The sequence below is a fragment of the Desmodus rotundus genome, chromosome 2 (genome assembly GCF_022682495.2).
Source record: "Desmodus rotundus isolate HL8 chromosome 2, HLdesRot8A.1, whole genome shotgun sequence".
Taxonomy (NCBI): Eukaryota; Metazoa; Chordata; class Mammalia; order Chiroptera; family Phyllostomidae; genus Desmodus; species Desmodus rotundus.
The window spans coordinates 89,142,180-89,164,565 of record NC_071388.1 but is presented as its reverse complement, the minus strand read 5'-3'; the positions used below and the strand labels follow the sequence as shown (position 1 = coordinate 89,164,565).

At 38.2% G+C, this 22,386-nt stretch overlaps 1 protein-coding gene across 5 annotated transcripts in view; it reads right to left on the bottom strand.

Annotated features, from left to right (window-relative positions):
* Nucleotides 1-13,000, bottom strand: part of NECTIN3 (nectin cell adhesion molecule 3) — a 127,968-nt gene extending 114,968 nt beyond the window's left edge. The window contains exon 1 of one of the 5 annotated variants that reach the window (XM_053918347.2): nucleotides 12,442-13,000. In XM_053918347.2, coding sequence (XP_053774322.1) covers nucleotides 12,442-12,601 — 160 coding nt within the window. In that variant the 5' untranslated portion in view covers nucleotides 12,602-13,000. Of the gene's footprint in view, nucleotides 1-11,661; nucleotides 12,279-12,441 lie in introns of those variants that run through there. The other 4 variants (XM_053918348.2, XM_053918349.2, XM_053918346.2 and 1 more) reach the window with 4 other exon arrangements.
* Nucleotides 13,001-22,386: the final 9,386 nt, after the last annotated feature.

Here is a 22,386-nt window from a genome sequence, read left to right as displayed (position 1 = left end):
AGGCTTTACTGCTATTCTAGCAGTAAAATTTACAATCAACAGTAAATAATTTTCAACCAAAGAAATTATTATTTAAGCATACTACTGAATTTACTTCTGATTCTTCAATTTACTTTAAACCTTATTATAAGTGATACATAAAGACAGGAAAGTCTGTGATGTAAATACTCTCAGATTATTTTAAAGAACTTGTGCTTCAAAGACGATGTATTATCAATTCTCATAAATAACCTTCTATAATTCACATAAAAATTTATATACATACATAAATACACACACACACACACACACACACACGGTCTGTCCAGAGGTATCTGGCCATGTAATACGGAAAATAGAGACATTTATTGAAGATGATACAAGATACAAGAAACACTGTACACAGGATAATGATACCTCAGTCCCCTTCAAAGTAGTCACCTTGGGACCTCACACAGTTCTCCCAATCCCCATCAACTGCCCTGTCATATTTTCCTGAATCTCACAGATGGTCTGAAATCTCTTCCCTTTCAAAGGTGATTTTAGTTTTGAGAAAACTTGGAAGTCACAGGGCACCAAATGTAGGCTGTAATGAGACTGAGTCACCTGGGTAATTTGATGTTTTACCAAAAAACTCTGCACAAGATGTGATACGTGAGTGGGTGCATTGTCGTGATGAAGCTGCCAATCACCAGTTGCCCACAGCTCTAGCCTTCTGAATCATCTAAATAGTTGCCGCAAAGGAATGTTCAAGCTTAACATAAAATTTGATGCAGATTTGTTGCTCTACTCACTCAGTCATTTTGAATGTGACAGCCACACAGTACACATGCTCATTCAGTGGTGCCTACCATCCCCACTATTACAGTAAAGTAGTCATCATTCATGCATGTGCATTCCAGTCCACTCTGCTTGGTTGCCAGGTTATATTGATGTCATGCAAACTGTCGTTATATTAACAATGGCTTGACTTTTTCCAGACAGACCTTGTATATTTATATATATGTGTGTGTGTGTGTGTGTGTGTGTGTGTGTGTGTATGTTTATATAACATACATTAGTAGTTCAAAAATCTCACACTGTTTTAAAAGCACCTCTAAACAAGTACATGGAGCTTATGGTTCAGTAGTATGATACTTCACAGAGTCAAGAATGAGACTTAAAATTGTGAATGGTAACGGGGTTTAATAAAAAAGGAACTTTGGAGCCAAACTAAAATGTCCTTATAAGTGACACACAAAGGAAAAACAAAGAAGGTGGCTTTGTAAAGACAGAGGCAGAGAATGGAGTTACGAAGTCACAAGTTAAAGAACATCTGTAGCCCCAGAAGCTGGAAGAATCAAGGCACAGAAACTCCCTGAGAGCTTTCTGAATGTGGCCCTATCCACACCTATACTCCAAAACTGTGAGAGAATAAATTTGTTGTTTTAAGCCACCAAGTTTATGGTAATTTGTTACGGTGGCCCTATCAAATGATTACAGGAGGTTACTGTACTAAACTAGGCATGAGAAATAAATGTCTAGAACAAAAGTAGTGACAATAAATGGAAATGGGAAAGATGTTTAAACTTATACACCACTCAAAAGTCCCAGAATCACTGTGTTGATTTAGGAGTATTTTTCTTCTGTGTTCAAAATCTTAAGAAAAATTTTAGATTAGACAAAAGGTAAGCCCAGGTCTCAGATTCTTCTTCTAGAAAAGGAAAACTGGACTACAAAAGTGGCTCCAGGTCCAATTCTAACAATGTAACTCAAGGGATAGGTGGGGAAAAGTACTAGTGCTAGTACTAGTACTTTGAATTCTACACGAGAATTTCAAGAAACAGGGCTTAGAACTTCTACTACAGCAGCTTCACTTTTGTACATGTAGAACTGATGAAGGGAGTAGAGGAAGGGAAAAAGGAGGCTGAGTATTTTAAGACTACATATCTAGTCATTTTCAGCACTATTTGGCAATTTGTCCTTTCTTCTGTATTATAAACAAAAGACAGTCAAGGCCAAACCCCCCCAAATTTATGCTATAATCCACTCCTCTCTCTTCCACCAAAATTTCCATGAAAGCCATCTATCTCAGCAGCAAATATTGGATTGCCCAAAAAGTTCATTTGGTTTTTCCCCTAAGATGGCTCTAGTACCACTTAGTTGTCTTTTTCATTAGTTTCGTTAAAAAATTGTGTCGTGTCAGCTGTCATATAGAGTGCATTTAAAAAGTAAAACATCAAAATTTGTGAATTTTTGTGTAGCCAATTTTAATATTAAAGATGGAAGAAAATATGCAATATTTTCGACATATGCTTTATTATTTAAAGAAAAGTAAAAACACAACTGAAACGCAAAAAAAAAAAGACTTATGCAGTGTACAGAGGAGTTGCTGTGACTGATCAAAAACGGTTTGTGAAGTTTCGTGCTCGAGATTTCTCGCTGGATGATGCTCCATGGTCAGGTAGACCTGTTAAGTTGATAGCGATCAAATCAAGAGATTAATTGAGATCAATGTTATACTACAATGGGAGATAGTAGACATATTCAAACTACCCAAATGAATATAGTTATTAGTGAAAGTGAAAAATGTCTTTATTTTATGGAAAAAACTAAATGAATGTTTTGGCCAACCCAGTATCGGTTATCCTTTGAATCTGAGTAAAGTCTTCAATATAGCATTTAATGTAATAAGCTAGAAAATTACATCCTCTATTAAGTCTTCCCCCACTCCCAGGTAAACTGTTCTTCCCTCTGTAATCCCACAACATTTTGTTTATATTTCTAACTAAGACAATTCATTTTCCCTTGCATTATTGCTAGTAGTATTTGTAAAGCACTTTATAGCAGTTTAAAAAGGATTTCATTTAATTTTCATAGCAACTCTGTACATTTTACAGATGAAACAGGAAGAGAGCTTAGTAATAGGGTTTAAGACATACACACACTTCTCTAATTGCAAATCTCCTAACAATTAAATATTACATTTCGTAAAGGCAAAGACTCCACGGAGTCTAGATAGTCCTTTCTGGATAACAGATGCTTTGTGTTTTAATAAATATTCTCTCCTATGTTTGAAAAAACTGTTTTACCTGTCTGGAGTTTAATCTATTCTTGAAGACATAGCTCAAAATTTTCTACTCTAATTAACTTTCCTTAGCCCTTCTAAGCCTTTCTTACCCTTTTTTAAGGCGGTATCATACTACTTGGTATGTTGTTTCAAATGCATTTTACGTATCTATTTTTAAATGCCTTACTATTGGGGTTTATAAGCTTGAGGGCAGCCACTATGGCATCCTTTTCTTCCACTGTGGTATCCTCTATACTACCTAGCACTTAGTTGGTGTTCTATCACCTGTTTCCTATTTGATGCTCAATAGTCCCCAATCTACTTCCTGCTCCTATTTCTAAGCCCTTTATACATTTTTTTCATTACAGGCAGATATTGAGTGTTGTGACTAACTAAACATTATGATATTTTAACAGTAAATATTACTCAAACCACTCCTAAAATGTAAAGCTCACAAGTCAAGGAAGTATTTTATTCATCTGACAGGAGAAAAATTTAGAGTGTCTAGTTTAGATGACTGTAGAGGGCAGCAAAGCAGCAGTAGTATCCTCAAAGAAAAATGTTTTCTTAGGAAACTTCAGATTTGTTTTTGTTTGCTTGTTTTTTAAACAAATGCTGTTATGATTAAAGCTTTTAGAATACAGACATTTTAGCATTCTATATACAAATTTCACCAACTACTCATATATTTAAACGTTTTCACTATCAATTATAAATACAACAAAAATGTATATGTCTCAATGCTTAGATCTGTTTACACACAACTGAAAAAATAAGTCTGATAAATGATGCCTGACTTCAAAACAGCCATAATTGCAAATTGGTTTACAAATCTAAAAGTTGAAAATGTCTTTCCATTGAAATATGTAAAAATAACCTATCTTAAATACAGAAAAGAATGTCAATGGTCTAACTAAAGTTTATTTCTTGCTCAGAAATAACAGATGCCTTCATTAGTATTATTAACTTTAGCCTTGATATGCCTTCTATTTTTCAAAATCAGTCAACTGCAGGGGCTTAGCTGTACAAGAAAAAAAATAAATTCTCTGGCATTGTACTAGTGTACAATAAACAGAAGGTAACACCTTAAAAGATAATAGAGGAGTTTCTTACTATTATTTCAATATTAATTTTGTTTCTTTTATGAACTAGGCAAATGAAACTATCATCAAAATCTTATATATGTAACCTCAGAATTGCTTAGGAATGGGAAACAACTATAAAAGTAGATATTCAACAGAACTGAATTATTTGTATGTTAGTGAAAGTTTGTGTAGGTGGTAATTTTTTTACCTCTTTTAACAAGCAGAAATCAGAGATTTAGAGTAGCTGCTGCACCCATTATCATGTATAAACTCATAGTATAGTGAAAAATGCTATGATGTGCCAGCCCTTTGCCATTAGTGAGGATAGAACTGTTTGTTAGCTATGTACCTTCTTCCACTTAAATCTATTCAAAAAGAAAAAAAATGAGCTCTTTAAAAAAATTTGCATTTAAAGAAACCAGAGTATTTCTGAGCAGATTAAAACTAGACAGTTTACTGTCTTAGTCAGTATTAAATTGAACTTATAATCATGAATGATTACCTCTAATCTAAATAAAATCAGAAGGGGATTTCAAGTTCATAATGACAAGAGACTTGTGAAATGAAAGTTAATCTATCCCACAGTAGCTATGACTAAATTAATCATTTTCAAAAACGATGGCCTGAGATATTTTAGTAATAACAATTGTGTCTGTCATGGATAACTTACAGAAATAGTTCTTTACAAAATTAATCTTATCAGTTTACCAATACTGACATTTCATTAATATTTTTGGTTTTTTCTCTGAATTGAAACCATTAGAAGAATTAAACTCTTAATTATATAGAATATTCTTAAACATGGAGTTGAGTCCTAACTGTGTGCACCTATTTTTATATATTTGTCTGGGTTTTCTTTTGTCCTTGCCAATAACAGCACTGTTATACTTTCATTACAAAACAGATTAGCTATCTTAAATTTACTCAATTTATTCCTAAAACTCCAACCCAGAGTAAGATATCTTGTACATCAAGTGAGATATGCCCCATAGAAGTTGCATCTATCCTGGGGTAAATAAAACACAGCTGATTCTGCAAAACCAAAGAATAACTGTTAACTGTATTCACCCTAGGTCAATTTTGCAAACACTTCAGATTCAAAATGGGTAAGACACAGAAGTACAGAAAGCAAAGAGAACTTTTAGAAAAAGAAAAACCAATGAAGAACTATCTCATCAAGCAACATATTTAAAATCTATCAACCTTTTCTAATTTATGTAAACATGTGTGTGTGAATGTGTGTATGTCTACCCATCTTGGCAGGCAGGAATAGGAATAATATCAAGGCAGAATAACAAGTATACAAACCTCTCTAAGGATGTATTTCCTAGAGAGTATTTGGCACAACATACCTTCTGCAACATAACAGGTATTACACACATACAAAATAGTTTGTTTAATTAGTTTATAAAACAGAGTATTTTACTGAAGAATTTCTTAGACCATTCACAAACTAATGTACATAGTGACTTTCCATGAGGGGGCTTCTATGGTCAGTTTTCCCATTCCCAAATGTATTCAACCATGGTATTTTGTTCCAAAAACATATCTTCTGAGACTAGTATTCCACTGAAATACTTTGGCAAACATTGCTCTAAATACTGCGTGAAAAAAAAGAAGAGAATTTGCATGCATTTCCCACTAGTGACCACATGTCATGCTGTTAAACAGAACAGGAGAGGCCTCCAGAAACCAAGGATTTCAGAGATATCTAGGATCAGATAGGAAATAAAACAATTCAGAAAAGTTCTTATAGTCATTTATTATAGCTATTACTCTTTTATTATTTTATTTCAACATGGAAAATAAAATCATAAACCAAGTATTATCTGATACCATTTGGTCAATTCCTTAAACAATTACAATGGGAGAAAGCAAATGCTAAAATCAATATAATTTAAAAAATAGTTTGTGTTTATTCTGTGATGTATGCTATAATACATACAATGAAGCTTGAAGCAGTCTTTACTGCAAAGAGCACATATCACAAACCAAATTGTAATTAGATACTAATATTGCAGTATATAATTAATTATATACTATATAGTATAGAAAGTTTATGGAGAAAATTAATCTTAAACTGGGCACTTCAAAATCTGACTAGGTAGAGGACGGAAGAATAATGTCATTTTAGGCCTTATAAGGACCAGAGAAGAACAACCTACTTCAGAGAAAAGATAGTTTCAACCTATACTGTCCAACATGGTAGCCACCAGCCACAACTGACTACTGAACAAATGAAATATAGTTAGTCCAAATACCAATCTGTAAGTATAAAATGCACACCAGACTTCAAATGCTTACTATGAAAGAAAATGTATGTCTATTTAAAGATATTAATTGCATGCTAAAATACTTTGGTTATATAGTGTTAAATAAAATATTAAGATTAATTTCATGTACTTCTTTCATTTTTTTAATGTGCCATCACGATTAACAAAATTATTTATGTGGCTCACATTTTATTTCTGTTAAACAGTACTGGTTTAAACTAAATTTGATTTTGCTGTCAAACACCTGAAATACAGAAATTTGAAGGGAAAAAAAAAAAAAGAAACTTGAGCATCTACTCCATGCCTCACATACAGGGACACGTGAACAAAATAATGGAGTATCATTTCTTTTAGAAGAACAACCACATCTGGTCAAATCATAAGTAAATATGCTGTAAAAATAATGCTTTAGAGGGAAGAATCATCTGATAATGTCTCTTAAAATACAAATGATCCAATCCCCAGTCTCCCATTTCTCACTCCTCTTGCAAAAATTGGTGATCCAGTAAGTCCACAGTAGGGCCTGGAATGTTGTTTTGGAAAAGAATCCCTGGTCACTATAATTTGAACCCATCTGCACATCCTACTTTTGCTGATCCTGGCTAGTTAAGGAGAGTGATTTATAAGCCCCTCCTCACTTTAAGAACTTTTATTTCTTCCAAAGAAACCTAGGCTTGAGAGCCAACAGGTATAATGGCCAATCTATTTAAAATAAGAAAAAAGTTTAATTTTATTTTTAATGATTAAAATTAAAGGAAACCAAACAAAGTTTTTTTGAACTATTATAACTTTCCTATTTATAGTCACAATTTACTATCTTACACCTACAAAATAATCATCTAAAGTGTTGAAAAGCATACTGTCAGTTCTTAGCCACTTAATCTAGTTATGAGCTGCTATGTTTACACACATGCCTCAAATTCCAGTTTATGAATATCTACTCAGAATGCAACAGAGTTCTTTCCTACTCATCTCAATTAGCAGAATAAATGTTGGTAGTCAACAGGGTTACAAGAAAAACAATCTCCTGAATGGTAAAAATTCATAGTGTAAGTATGCAACACAATATTCTTTCTAAAACAACTATGGTACCTGCAATATGTCTCAGAAGGCAGCTCTGACTTAAAATTTTATAGTAGTGACCTACACTACAAGAAGTCAGTCACTTGTACTGCCCTGGTTGGTGTGTCTCAATGGATAGAGCACCCGCCAATGACCCAAAGAGTTGCTGGTTCTATTCCCAGTCAGGGCACATGCCTGGGTTGCTACCCAAGTCCTGCCCCCAATAGGGGGTGTGTGAGGTGTAACCACACATTGATGTTTCTCTCCCTCTCTTTCTCTTCCCTTCTCTCCTCTCTAAAAATAAGTAAGTAAAATATTTTTTAAAAAAATAAAAGAAGTGAGTCATTTGGAAAACACTTAAAGCTAACCCTTGATAAAGATTAATAACAATTTAAATAAATTACTAAACTATGTCAAAGCCCATCATAAAATAAAAAATCTCAAGTTTCATAAAATTAGGAAAGTATATGGTTTCAAGACTTGACAGGCAATTTTAGATAAAAATATAAAAGGTAATCAAAAGTACATTAATGGTTTGAAGGATTTTGGATTTCAGTTCTTGGCACACAACATCATCTTTAGTAGCCATTCCATTACTGATTTAAAGGTTATTTGATTTCATGTTAATAACTATGATTAATTAAATACTGTATCTTTTGTAAACCATATAGTACTTCTTGTCAATTTTTAGGAAGAGCTTAAGAGGTTACAGAATATACTATAGCAATATATTATTTACTCACTCATTTTTAAGGAGTAAATTACAAAATGTCAAAACACTCCTTTTTAGCAGGCTTCTCTTCGATAATTTCCAAATAATAGGTAATAAGCCTTAAGTTTTATTCCTTAACTACACAAATATAAAATGAACATCAGAGTTGTTGAATCACTAAGTTATATATATAAAAATGTATGTAAGTCTAAGTGATATAAACAAGGTAAGACAATACACACAAACACACATGTAATTGCCCAGGTTTTTCCAATTCCTATGGATGCTGTAGCTAAATACAAGAAAAGAAAATGTGATATATTTTTTTGCCTGCTTTTAAGTTTGTTTCACTTTCCAATTATATTTGTTTAGGATGCAGAAAGATTCATATGTGCAACATGTATTTTAGCCCCCAAGCTAATACTATAAGTAACTTAATAAAGTGTAAGTGAAATTGAGACTCCCCTCTTCAACTCCACATTTTCAACATAATCACCAATATTCTAAGGGAGTTTATGGAACTGCCAAATCCTAAAATGTATTCTATATCATGAAGGGAAAATTCAAGTAGATTTCATACAATTACACAGTTGATTTCACTATACACTTATCTGAAGTCAATTTAACAAATATCTAAAGAGAACAGACTGGGCTATATACTTAAAATAATGATGTAAAGTACAAACACAGCAAGTCAATGAGCGAACTTAAAAACTCAATTATTCAAGACATCATGGTAGAATTTAAAAATAACAAATAGCAGACTGGCTGATTTTAATGTGCAATACACTAAATGCTAACATGTGAATGTTTACTATATTGCATGCACTCTGCTAAGTGTTTTATTCATTTTTTCATTTAATCCTCACAAGACCTCTATAAGCAAGGTGATATTATCTTTTTTTTTTAAGATGAGAAACTTTAGGTTTACTGAGGTTAAATAATTTGCCAATCACTCACACATCTAGTAAGTAGCAGTCTTTCTTCAGAATCAAATTATGTAGTATCTAAACCATAAACTGCAGAGGGGGTAAGGGAGAAAGAAAAGGGGGAGAGGAAAGAGAAACAGAGAGCAAGCACAAACCTGTATCATATAGCACAATGTCTAATCTCAATAAGAAGATATGACTCAACTTATTCTTCTACAGTAAGTTTTTTGTTCTTTTTTTCCTCAGTTCATATTTATATATCATTACCTAATTGGTTAGGTATCCCTCTTCTGGGCACGGTATCTCATGCAGAACTCCTTCATAAACTCCAAAATGTCCTATAATCATCTATTTCCTTCATGCCTACCACAATGTTGTAAGATACTTTAAGCCAGGATTCTGCTTCATTCATGTTCTGTATCCCCAAGTACCTATCAACTGCGAGGAATATAAAAAGTATTGAAAGTGCTCTTAAAGGTTCAATATCACATTAGATCTTTTCTACAATCTTCTACACATCCATCTTAAGCTATAATCTTACTGAAATTGGAAGTAGTAAAATCCTGCATTCAAACAGGAACTTACTAAGGTCAAATAGTCAAGCTTCTCTTTCATTATACTATATCCCTGATAATTTTGTCTATATCAAGAAAAATGTTGGGAAGAAAAGTGAGATAAAGCTAACCATTTATGAACTGATCATAAAGAAATATGGAATTCCAGAATTAAATAAATGAGGTTTATCAAATCAGATGGTATTGTAAATCTAATCTCTTTAACCTTCATACCTAGGTATTTGTTAAGCTTAAAATATATATATCAGAACCTGGCAGTTTGTCACCTGTAAATTCTTCAAATAAGACAGCTAATGTCTATGCCCAAACAGCAAATTTGGTGTTATTTTTTATAGCTTTCAAATATCAAGTCTACAAGTTGCAAGGTTTTCTTTCTAACAGTTAAATTAACATGATATGAAAATTACCTGTGGTAATAGATGATATTCCAGAAGTTGAATATAGTTAAGACTATGCTAAATGTAAGCCATATACCAAAAACACCAGCAAAAAGAAAAAAAAAAAACAACTGGACATTACTTCAAAAGGAAAGTATTCTATTAACAAATCATCTCATACACATTTCTAAAAAGCCTAAAAATCTTTTTAACTCTAAAGCTGACTACTCACACATTAGTACATGTCAAACCTTGTAAGCAGTACTATGAATGTTAGATCAAACAGGTTATATGAAGAAAATTCTGTTTCCATACGCACTAAGCATCCGTAAGTCACAACTGTGCCCAACTCAAAGACTGAATTTAAAATAGAAAAAGATTGATGGAAAAAACTCATCATAAGGGTTCACAAACTAGGGTGTTATAACACTATAAACCAAAAAAGGAAACTGTTAAAATGAGCAGTGCACACTAGCACGAAGCTACTGCCTGCCTCTACCACTACAAGTAGAGTTGACTCTAAAAACTTCAATTTACACCTCCTCTAAATCACAGCCCATTTGCCTGAATTTTTAGGACTAAAATATCAAGTCCCTTCTACAGTAATTATCAAAGAGATTTTTAAAAACTTTTCTTCTTCCATGAGAAAACCAATGTTCCTTCAAAAAGCAATCAACACTTCACTTGCACAACTGTGAAATTACTACCCAAATTCTATTTCCTTGTGTTAGCCGTACATATCACCTCACTCCAGTCTTCCATGAGGCTTTTGCCTAGCTAGTTAAGCCTTTATTGGGGGTACAAATAATGTTCTCTCAGTACTTAACACAACCTAGGTCAAGATAGTAAAACTCTTTCACACTTTTTCCCCACCCAACTGTAGTCGACAATCCTCCTTAATGGAAAGAACAGTACACAAATTCAATCTAGAATCTTGCATCAATTCAAAGAGGTAATAAGCATTAAGAATTCTGTGGTGGAACCAAACATCTGGGGAGTTGGGCTACCAAAAACAAACAAACAAGACACTGTAGATTAAACAGCATGCCATTTGTCATCATGTACTTTGTAAATCAGAAACTTTCACTGCAGTGCTTGAAACGTAGTGGTGAACTGCAGCCTATAAGGGGCACTCAATCTCTTGAAATCTTTGCCTCTCCCATAACCAACCGCCTTGACACACCTACCCCAAACAGGAGTCGCTTCTAAACCACTGTCCAAGAAATCCGCACACATCTTTCCTTTTAGTGAGTACTGGTAAAACTTCTGGTTTAAGATTTCATTATACACTGAGATCCAACAGTAGCCTTAAGTACAGGAAAAAAGTCCTGGTAACCACTCTTTGAACAAACGTAAATTTTGTTCCTCCACCTTCCTCACCAAGAAAGAAGCTTCGAATGAATAAGGTCCTGCAGTGTTCCGGTATTACCAAAGGACATACAGATCTATTTCCCAAAGGCCGGTGGCCTTATTTTGCCAAATCACCGCCTTCTACTAATGACCACTTTCGTCCATTTTTCTTGTATGAAAGATATTTTTTATACTATCCTTAAGTAGATTTTTAGCCTCCAATACCTAGGAACAGATACTAGATCCCAAAATGCGAAAGGAAAACTGTACCATAAACACCAGGGAAGAGACGGGGAAGAGCCATGGGGTTTGTTGTCATCAGAAGAGCTGGGCACGGTCGACGCTATCAGGAATGTAATACATAAAGCAAAGTCCTGAGCACAAACAGTGTTTGCAGAAATAAAGACTGGCAGTGCGAGGGACGTCCCACAAATGAAGGCAGCGGCAGGCTCCATACAAAGCCATCCAGAGGCAGCCAGAGCAGAACCTGGCCCGAGGAGCTAGGAAAACTGACTGTAGGGGATGCTGCAGGGTGGGCTAATATGGTGCCTTCTCCAGTGTGGAAGGGGAAGAGAGGTGGACCCGAAGACTTCATTCCGTCGGACTCTGGTCCCTAAAGGTATCTAGGCTCACAGTTCAAGTTTCACCGGGTAAAAAGGGAGGCGACAAACGTGCTTCCCGGCGCCTCAGACTCAGTCCACGCTCCTGGCTTCCGGCTCGAATTAGCGAGGAAGTAACGGTCTCCCGGGCACACACCGAGGAGTCCGGGCAGAAAAGCAGCACCGCCCGAACCCCGGCCGTCCGCGCGGCGAGCTGTGCAGCGCGGAGGACGGGAGCGGGCGGCGCACTCGCTGCCCCGGCCCTGCCCCGTCCTCGCCCCGGGCGCGGGGAAAAGTTTCCAACAAAAGTCTGCGGCACCCGCTCGCGCAGCCAACCGCCGAACGCAACCGCCTAGCCGCTGGGGACAGCGGCCCGCGCCGGCCCGGCCGCGGCGCCCGGACCCTCGGTCGCGCTTCCCTCAGCCCACGCTGGCCGCCTAAGTTCACCTACCACAGAGCCGCGAGAAGAGAAGCAGTGGGAAGATCAGGAGCAGCAGCGGCGGTGGCGTCGGGGGCGGCAGCAGGAGACCGGCTCCGGGGGGAGAAGCGGAGGAAAGTTGTGCTTTGCCGCCTACGGGACACAGCGGAGCCGGTCCCGGGGTCCGCGCCATTCCCCACCCTCCCCCCGGCCCGCTCGCTCGCTCGCCGGCCCCCACCGGCTCCCCCGGACCCGGCGCCTCAGGCTCCGGGCGGCGGCAGTAGCGGCCGCGGCACGGCGGCGGCGGAAGAACCAGCGCGTGCGTTCCTAACTCCTAGTTCTTGAACCTCCGCCGCCGGCTGACACTGAGCGGAGCGCTCGCGGCTGCTTCGACACCGCCGTCGCCGACGCCACTGCCGAAGCTGAGGCGGGAGCCGCCCGCCGCTGCCGCCGCCGCCGCCACTCCCCTCCCCCCCCCACCGCTCCCGCCCGCCTGGAACTCCTGGGAACTCGGAACGCACCACCCCGCCCAGTGTGGGAGGGGGAGAGGAAGCCGACCCTCTGAGCGGGCGGCAGGAACTCGCCCGCCCGCCCCACGCCAACTCCTGCTCCCGTCTGATCCGAGACTGCTTGCCGCGTCTCCTCCCACCGCGCTCCCATACCCAAGCTCCACCCCCTTCACACACACACAAAAAATCTCTTCTCTCAGCTTTGATAGCGGGGTTTCTCCCAAAGCAGGGCTCTAAAAAGGACACAAGAATCTGGAATAGATTAGTAGGCTCCGCCCTCGTTCCAGCGACGTACCCCCCTTCCAAGCGTTTCCAATGGTCTCGCCCACCCCGCCCCTCGTGGGTCCACAGCTGCCCTGGCGCAGATGGAGGCGGAGGGCGGTGGCGGGACGATCGGGCTCGTGGCTGGCCTCACTCGGGCAGCGCTCTCCCTCAGGCGGGGACTCGGGACTGGGAGGGTGTTGGAAGGGGAAGGCAGGATAGGGTTACCCTTCCGTTGCCTACTTAGGAAGCTGGACGCAGCCTGCTGGACCAGTCATCTGTCTCCTCGCCACGAGCACAAGGGTCTGAGAGACTTTGTCCTTCCTGCTTCCCGGGACAGCTTCGCTCTCGGAATCCCCCTCCTTTCCAGCCCCACTTCCCCCCAGCCCGCTGAGGCACGTTTGCACGGGCATTTTCCTTGCTGCTTTCACCGGGCGGTCGGCTCGATGGAAGGGTCGGCGTTGCCGGGCAAGGAGAGGGACCCCAGGTTTGCTTTCTCTCTCTCGCTTCTCCCGGCTGCCGGGCTGTCAGCTGTCCTCGCCTGGCGACTGGCAACAGGAGGCCGTGGATTTCCCCCATCGGAGCGCCTCGAGTGCGGTGGTGTTTTTCTTTGGTTTTGTTTCATTTGCATGTTCGCACGTGTAATTTTATTCTCATTACTTGCTTTCCTTTGAACTTACTGCGGGAAAGCGACCTTGGGAAGTGTTCACCCTTCGCCCTTAAGAAGAGCGTCTGTGGTCCACCACGGCCCTCCCTCACCCCAGACGGGTTGCTCGCCCTGCCCTCTTGGTCCGCGCGCCTCGCACAGCTCTGGGGGCCTGACCTTGGAGGCACAGCCACCGGCGGTTCTTTCGGGTGGACAGTTTGAACTGTCCTGAGGGGGACTGAAGGCAAAGGACACAAGTCCTCAAGTCCTAACACTATTAATTGTACGTTAGATCTTGCCGTCTCCACCGATTGGCACAGGCACGCTCCAATAAGAAAGTCGAACTAGGATTTAGCCGCCTGTCTCAGCTAAACTAAATGATTGCCTGCCGCCAAGATCACTCTGTCATTCCCCTTCAATCACTAGGGTCTCCCACCCTCCACCCACTGACAGTGTTTTACTCACGTCCAAGGCTACATACCATTCTACCCTTCTGCCCACATATTTTTTTAACTTCCGCCTCCCATCCTAGTTCTGAGTTTAGAACCTCTCTTCTTCCACCCGCTTTTCTCCCACTCTACGCCTGCCTGCCTCTGCCGTCCCCCTTAAGCCTGTCTCCAGGAGCCACTCCTTCCCATCACCTATTCTCAGGGTGCACTTATGGCTAAACCTTGCCCTGCATTCGCTCCGGGAAATCCCCTGATGGTGATGATCATAATTGACGAAATGTAGCTATTGTGACATTCCTAAGCTCTGCTGACACCACCATTTCCCTTGAGAAAATTAATTTTTTTCGTTTTTTGCATTCCCTAAACCTAATTCACTGCTAAATTTCGAGTCAACTGCGCAGCAACTAGCTAATTATCTGTTAAGATAGCCACTTTAATACGTTGTTGATACTCAGTTAAATGTTAACCAAAAATTTAATGCCGTTAGCCAAGTTCATCCTCCCCCTACCCCCCAGCCGTTCCCTGATGGTTCCAGTCTCCAGAAAAAGTAATTTAGCCAACATTTGAAAAGGTGCCAAAGGCTTAATATGGGGGCCACTGTTTGATTGCCATGGACACCACGAGGCATTAGCTGGTTTAGTGCTTCTCGAAAGGATGATGCGGAGATTTAAGAAATACATATCTGTGTTTTGAGAAGTGGATTGGTGGCATGCTATATGATTATATTCTCCTCTGACCTAAAGTGAAGAGAGAGCTTGGAAGAGTAGTATTTATAGATGTTATATAAGCATTAAAAGAGCGCCATGCTAGTGCTTTATGTGCATACAAGCATTATGTTATAATAATAATTTGTGTTGATATAGCATCTTCAGCCACAGATGTCAAAGCACACACTTCTCACGGAAGGTAGCAATTACTATTATTCCTATTTGACAGCTGGAGGGACCTAGGCACAGAGGTTAAGTGCAAAAACTACCGTCCATGTGGTGGTTTTTCTTCCAGAACCAAGTTTTTACTTTCCATTGGGCACCACTAACCTCTCGAGATTCTTAAGTTAAAAAGAAATTTGCTGAGGTAACTCAAATTTCTATTTCTTAAATGTCCAGTCTTAAATTACATTCTCCTGACATAAAGACATGCCAACCTCAAGCTTTCCTGTTGGAAATTATTATTAGCTACAGAAAAAGATTTTACATTATGTTGTATAGCTTTTTTTCCCCCAAGGACTAGAATTATTGATTTTGTAAAAACCTGTAACATGAGAGCATTACTTGGTTTTACACCGTTTTTAATTGTCTAACTTTAAAGACAAGTTTACCTTTATTGTTCAAGGGACAAACTAGTTGAAGGAATACTTAATTATAGTAACATTAATATCTGTGCTACTATTGAATCCAAAGTATGCATGTATTTTCTAAAAAAAAATCTGAATAAAGAGCAACATGATCCTAATGTCAAAAATAATTTCATTTGTTTAGGGTTAAGAATACTGATGATATCCACCCCACTTTCTGCCTCAAAAGACTGTTGGCCAATTATTGAGGTTCATTAACTCTTAACTAAAAAACAAAGGTTGACATGTTAACAAAGAAGTAATTATATACAACTCTGGGCATTTTACATTTACTCAAATAATCCATATTAAAGGCTTAAAATTATTATTATAATTTCATAACTGACTTTGAAGCAAAGGGAGTATTTTATAGTATTGGTAGGCCACTATGTACTCTAGGTAGTTCCACTTACCATCAGCAAATTTTTTATAACCTGCTACATGAAATATAGCTTTTCCCTCAATGAAAGAGATGAGCAGTGCTTTGTGGAATGTTTGAACTTGGTACTATATTTGATAATATGTTGATTTTACCTGGCTGTAATCACAGTCTTCGAAAGCAGAACTATGCAAATATTTTAAAAAACAAACTACAAACCCACAAAAGTCCACCGATTTACAAATCTTTACCAACTACACATTTATCAAATGCAACTATTTCCTGCTGAAAAGATCTCTGTACCCCCGTAGATTTACACTGTTTACTTCCTCATATTTCTTGAGTTCTTTGCTTAAATTTCACTGTGTCTTCAAGATCTTCTACGACCATCCCATAAGAAAGAGCCACCCCATCTCAATCCCTATCCCCTCTTACCTTGCTTTATTTTCTCCAGTGCACTCACCATTTGACCTGGTATAGATCTTTATTTATTGCCTGTTTTCCCTTTGCTAAAATGAAAGTTCCACAAGGATGAGTGGGGGCTATTTTTCCACTGTTGAAATCCAACCATCTAGAACAATATCTGCCATATCGGTCCCAGATTGTATGATTAAATGATAAGTATAGAGACATAGCATACTCAGACACATGTCTGGTAGCAGATAAACTCAAATGAAGAATATTAATTTTTTAAGGTATTGAGTATATGATCATGTTGAGTTTTTTTTAAACTGGAAGATGATTATACTGACTATCGCTTAAGTCTCTTGATTTAATTTATTTTAGTGCTGCTATTAAGCTATTATCTCTCCTGTCCATATTTACACTTCCATACACTGGGTTTGTGATTTGGGGGCTATGCTATCAATAGATGTCAGTGGAAGGAAGGTGGAAGGCAAGAGTAGAGGAGAAGATACCTGTTCCTTTCTGTTTGCTTCCTGTTCCTATCAGTATCACCTCAGCAGTAAAAGCCCTTGACCCTGTCATCAGCAGTTGGTCCCAGCCTCCCACTTGCTGTACACTCTAAGAACCAAACTCATCATGACCCCTGGAAGGTACCAAAACCAGCCCAGCTGTACCCACTTCTCAGAGGTCCATTTCCTAGCTCACCAGAATCCCTTCCCTGGGCTTCTGAGTTCTAATAATCCAACCCCTTCCCTTTGTTCCCACAGCTCTAAAGGTGTTAATAGATTCCTACAGCTCATATCTCTGGATGACCTGTGTTCCACTTTTTGGTCTGGAGACTCCCATTCGAACCCTGGTGTAACAGTACCCTATTATTAAGTTCCCTCAGTAACATAGTATGTTTTCTGTTTTCTTGATCAGACCTTGACATATGCTCTATTTTTCCGTGACTAGTTCCCCAAACTTTCCCTTGTACCAGTTATTTTGTCTAAGTTAAAGTATTTAGAATCACAAAGCCAACATCAATTCATCAATTAATGTAAATAAAAAAGGAAAATGAGCAAAATTTGTTCTTTTAATTGGCAATAATCTAGATTGAGGAGAGGTGGGTTTGAAATAAGTAAATTTGGAGGAAATCATGTAGGTGTTTTAGTCATATATACATATGATTTTTTGTTTATGTTCCTCATCTAGATTGTGGTAAAAACAAGTAGAAATTTCTATTTTTTTGTGATTTATTTTTTTATAGACCTCGAATGCATTTGAGAATCATTATGAAGCTAAAAGATAAGAGGATTATTTGGGGGAAAGAACAATTGGACTTTTTCTCATAAACTTACAATGAAAACAAACATATACTGTACATAGCTATCTAAATAAAGTCTAACTCCATTTATAATATACAACTCCTGTAGATCACTAGGGTTCCAAAGAATATTTGGAACTAATGTTTGGGCAGAAAGAAGAGCTATGCATAGCATTTTGGTAGGTTAAATAAAAGGAAACAAAGCAATAAATGAACAAACAAGACAAACAAAAACTCACAGACAACTGTGGTGATTACCAGGAAGAAAGGATTGGGAGCAGGGTAGTAATGGGTAACGGGAGTCAAATAATATATGGTGACAGAAGGTAAAGAAACAGATTTGACTTTGGGTGGTAAGCACACAGTGCAATATACAGATGACATATCATGGAATTATACACTCAAACCTATATAATTGTATTAAACAATGTCACCTCAATAAGTTTAATTTAAAAAATAAAAAAGTAAACAAGAAAGAGTTCAGAAGCAAAAATAAATAAAAGAGTAGGTTAAATTTAGGAAAGATGATGGAGCTACTATGTGCTGGAGTCTATGTTAGTGCTTGGGGATGTAAAAGCCCAAGTCCTTACTTTCCAAACCATAATATTCTTGCAAATAATGGAGCGTAGTACAGTACAGGAGAGAGCAGAGGATAAGTACCACGTATGCTTAAAAGACTTGGAAGTCCTAACAGCAAAGAAAACAGATGAATAATCTTAAAGAATGAATAGGAATTTTTCTATACAGATGGGGTAAAAGCAGCAGAGGGAATAGGAGAATGGTAGATGGAAGGTTACAGAGGCATGATAAAGTATGATGTGTGTTGGAAAGTACTAGTATTTCTGTGTTGCTAGAGGGTAAAACCCAAAGAATTAGGAGAAAAAAGAGATGTGTAGGCGGGGTGTTTTTAAACCTTGTAAAGAAGTTCAGACTGTATCTTGTAGATCGTGGAAACAAATGAAGAATTTTAAGTAGGAAATGACAAAAGTATGTTTGGTTTGCTAGAAAAATCAGAAAACAGTGTGAAGGTGAAGATGGGTGAATTGTCAGGGAATTTTGGAGAATTATAAGGAGAAATTTAGTAAGAACAGACAATTAGGGTCTAAATTGAGCAGTGATAAAGTGGATGGGAAAAAGAAAATGAATTCAGGAGAACTTAGTATTTTAAACAAAATAGTTTATTCCCACATTTTTTTGAATGTGGTGTAGCTAGCTAACAGATAGTAATGCAGACAAGGGAAATAGAAGACAAAAGAGACATGAGCAAAAGGAAAAAAGCACTAAAAAGAAAGTAATGAAAATGTGGATAGAGACAGAGGGATATTAGAGGAGAGAATATGGAGAAGAAAATGGAGGCAGATCAAATGACAAAGATTGCAATAATATAATTGATGGTTTTATAAACTATTGGGCAAATTTTATAATTTACTTCTACTTTATATTATTATAATATATTATTTTAATTCTTGTGGGCATGTCTCAGAATCATATAATGTACAGTAGAGTTTCTTTTATATTATCATTAAACAATAAGTATTTGTTGACTGGAAGGGAGGAAAAAGAAAGAATAATATTGTGGATGGTCTTGCTGTTGGATTTAGATTGAATTGAACTAAAGAAATCTTGTCTCTGTGTAGGTTCATTACAATAAAGAGCCACTTTTTTCCCGATGGGTGTTTCAACAGATCCTACCCTAACTAATTTAATTTGTACCCTTTGGTATCTGAGCCAAAAGAGATACTAGTCAGCCACTCTACTTCTACCAATCCAGGGAGACACACATAGGGAGGCGATCAGATGTAATGTTAAAAGCCCTGGAGCTTCACTGCCTGGGCTTCAGTTCAAATTCTCTACTTTGTGACCTTGGGAAAGTTACTCAGTTTCCTAATTTCCTCAGGGGAAAATGATTATTCCTTTCTCATAATGTTGTTTAAGGATAAAATTACTTCATGCAATGACTTTAGAAAAAAAAGTATGTCATATATATGATACATATATGATATATATGATATATATATATGGCCCAAAAGGTGTTTTTTTGTTGTTGTTGTTATTAATAGTAGTGTAACCAAGCACAGATCGATCTGGCTGCTCACTGCTTTGAAAGCCAATACATGAGAGGCAGTTACTGTTGTAAAAGAAAAATGGTTTTATTCAGGTCCCAGCAACCTGGAAGATGGGGGCCTCTCATCTCAAAGCCCCTCTTAGTATCTTAGGCATCATGGCTAGTTTATATGGGCAACCATGGAAAGTCGGGAATTAAGGAATTAAGGAATTAAGGAGATGTGCAGTTTCTCAGCTCTGCTCTTGGGGGGTTTCAATGTTATCTCCATGTGCCTCATCATGTAGTTTCATCCTCTATCTGAAGATTCACTGCTGATATCTGGGAATAGGATGTGCAGGGAGCATATCTGCTAGTTCAGATATGAATTGCTGACAATTGCCCAGTTTCTTGTCATCAGGGTCATGCCTTGTTTGAGCAGGAGTTGCAATGGCTGATGTCTATAAAATACTTCTAATGACACTTTTAATACATGAATCTTCTATGAGTTTGTTAGTACAGCCTATTCTATAATTACCACCTAATCAGATATTATGTTTATTTCAATCACTATTACAATTCTCCACTGTCAATTTTTCCTTCATATCTATGGAGCTATTGATGTCCTCTGAGTCTTCTGGGGGAATGAAAAGCTTTAGCCTGTTGTAAAGCAAAGTGTTGTGAGTTAAAAGCAGATATATTTTTTGCAGGCACCTCTGAAGAGATATTTTTCTGGTGTGGGTAAAACAAGCCATAAAAGCTTCAAAACAATAAAGACAAGCATTATAAATAAAAGAATGGCTAAACCTAAATTAAATTCCTCCTAACATGATCTTGAGTCCTTGTGGTATCCATGAAAATAGACTCACAAATCAATCTCCAGTTCCCTCAAAGAGGGGTACGATGGCCTAATTTTTGTTGAAGTGAGGGAGTGTGTTGCCTGATTTTGGTGATGCTTATTTCCTCCTGAACTAAGGTTTCAGTGCAAGTACAAGAGGAGCTGATGGTCATACGAACTTCTTGTTCTGCTAATATGTAGTCTAAGGCAACTCAATTACCTAAGACAACTTTAGCTTGAGTATCCGGAGATTCCTGATAATTAGCAAGTGAGGTGACAGTTTCATTGGCTATGGTGATAAAGTCTTGGAGAGATTCCGAAGTACATGCTGATGTGCAGCAGACCCTCACCAGGGTAATAGAGTACATCTAAAAAATATTTACCACCGTCTGGGATTTTTCTGGAAAGATCTCAGGCCATTTGTGTGAAAATTGATTGCTTGCCCTGGAGTCCCATCTGCCCAAAACAGTTTTACTTACTTGTTTGTAGATCTAAAGAGGGAATAATTCTCCTCTGGGTCCCCCTGTACAGGTTAAAAACATCTGGAGTTTGAGTGCATGTTCTGGTGGGACCTGCAGGTAAAGCTGTTGACTTTCAGGAAAAGTTACTTGGGTGGACAATTTACAGAGCAAGTCCCATCCCAGCAGAGAGATGGGACATCCAGGCAAATAGAAGGTAAGGAAGCCATGTGATAACTTTCATCTGTGAAAGGCATTCCAAAGGCTGGAGGGAGGCTTATTGCTGCATTTGTCTTGTTATCCTTACAAACAAGACTTGTGTTTTTCTATTTTTATTTTTTTGTCAGTCTGGTGTTTGATTCAGAATATGTAGCTCCTGTGTCTACTAAAAGTCAACCAACTTGTTTTCTACTGCCAATTGTATCTGGGGCACCTGTGGGGAAATAATAATGGGTGGGGAGGTATCTAGAGGAGCTTTGGGCCTCCTCATTCACCATTCCATTTCACCATCTGTGTATGTGTCTCTGTTTATTTATTTACCTTTCCCATTCCTGTTGCTAGTCATTGGAGGCTTTCCACCTTGGTGACCTTCTGCACCTGGTTTATTGTCCTTGCTCTGATCTTGTCTGTGCATAAGTGAAAAATAAAGCATTGAAGACAATTAACTGAAGTAGAGCTTAATATCCATAACTGTGTATTATAGAATCTATTGAAACACAATTTCTCTCCTTAATACTACCCTCTACTTATCAAAGAACCAAATCAAGACCAATTCATTTACTGCATTAAACCTTGTTTCAATTTGGCCTGATTATTTGCATAAACATAATAGGAATAGCAATTGATCATATAAGCTCTCTTCAATGTACTTGGATGGAATCTTGTAAGAAATTTCCAGATTGAACTTCAATTACTACCACAGGGTAGTAATTGAAGGGCAGAAAAGCCAAGCCACCCAGTTGCCATCAGGCTTTGACTGCAATAACTATAACTTTGAGTGAGTTCCTCAATTTCTTGAGGTCCTCCAAAATATGTTGAGGTTGTTCCTTGCCACCTCCCAGGGAAGCAACTGTTGTTTCTAAGCTGGATAGACTGCCATGAACCTTATGAATAAGCAGGGTACCAGGCCATTTCTCCAAGGGGCTTTTATTGGCTTCAAAGTCCATCTTCATTTGTTAAAAGTTTACTGGTGACATCCAGTATCTAGGCATGTCTCTCTCTGAGACGTGACATTCCAGTCAAAGTCTTGGTTAATAAAACCACAATTGGAAACTAGTTTTATGTGTCCTGTTATAAAGAAATAAGATTCTTATTGGATTTATGCCAACAAATATATTGCTGTGTAAATTATAA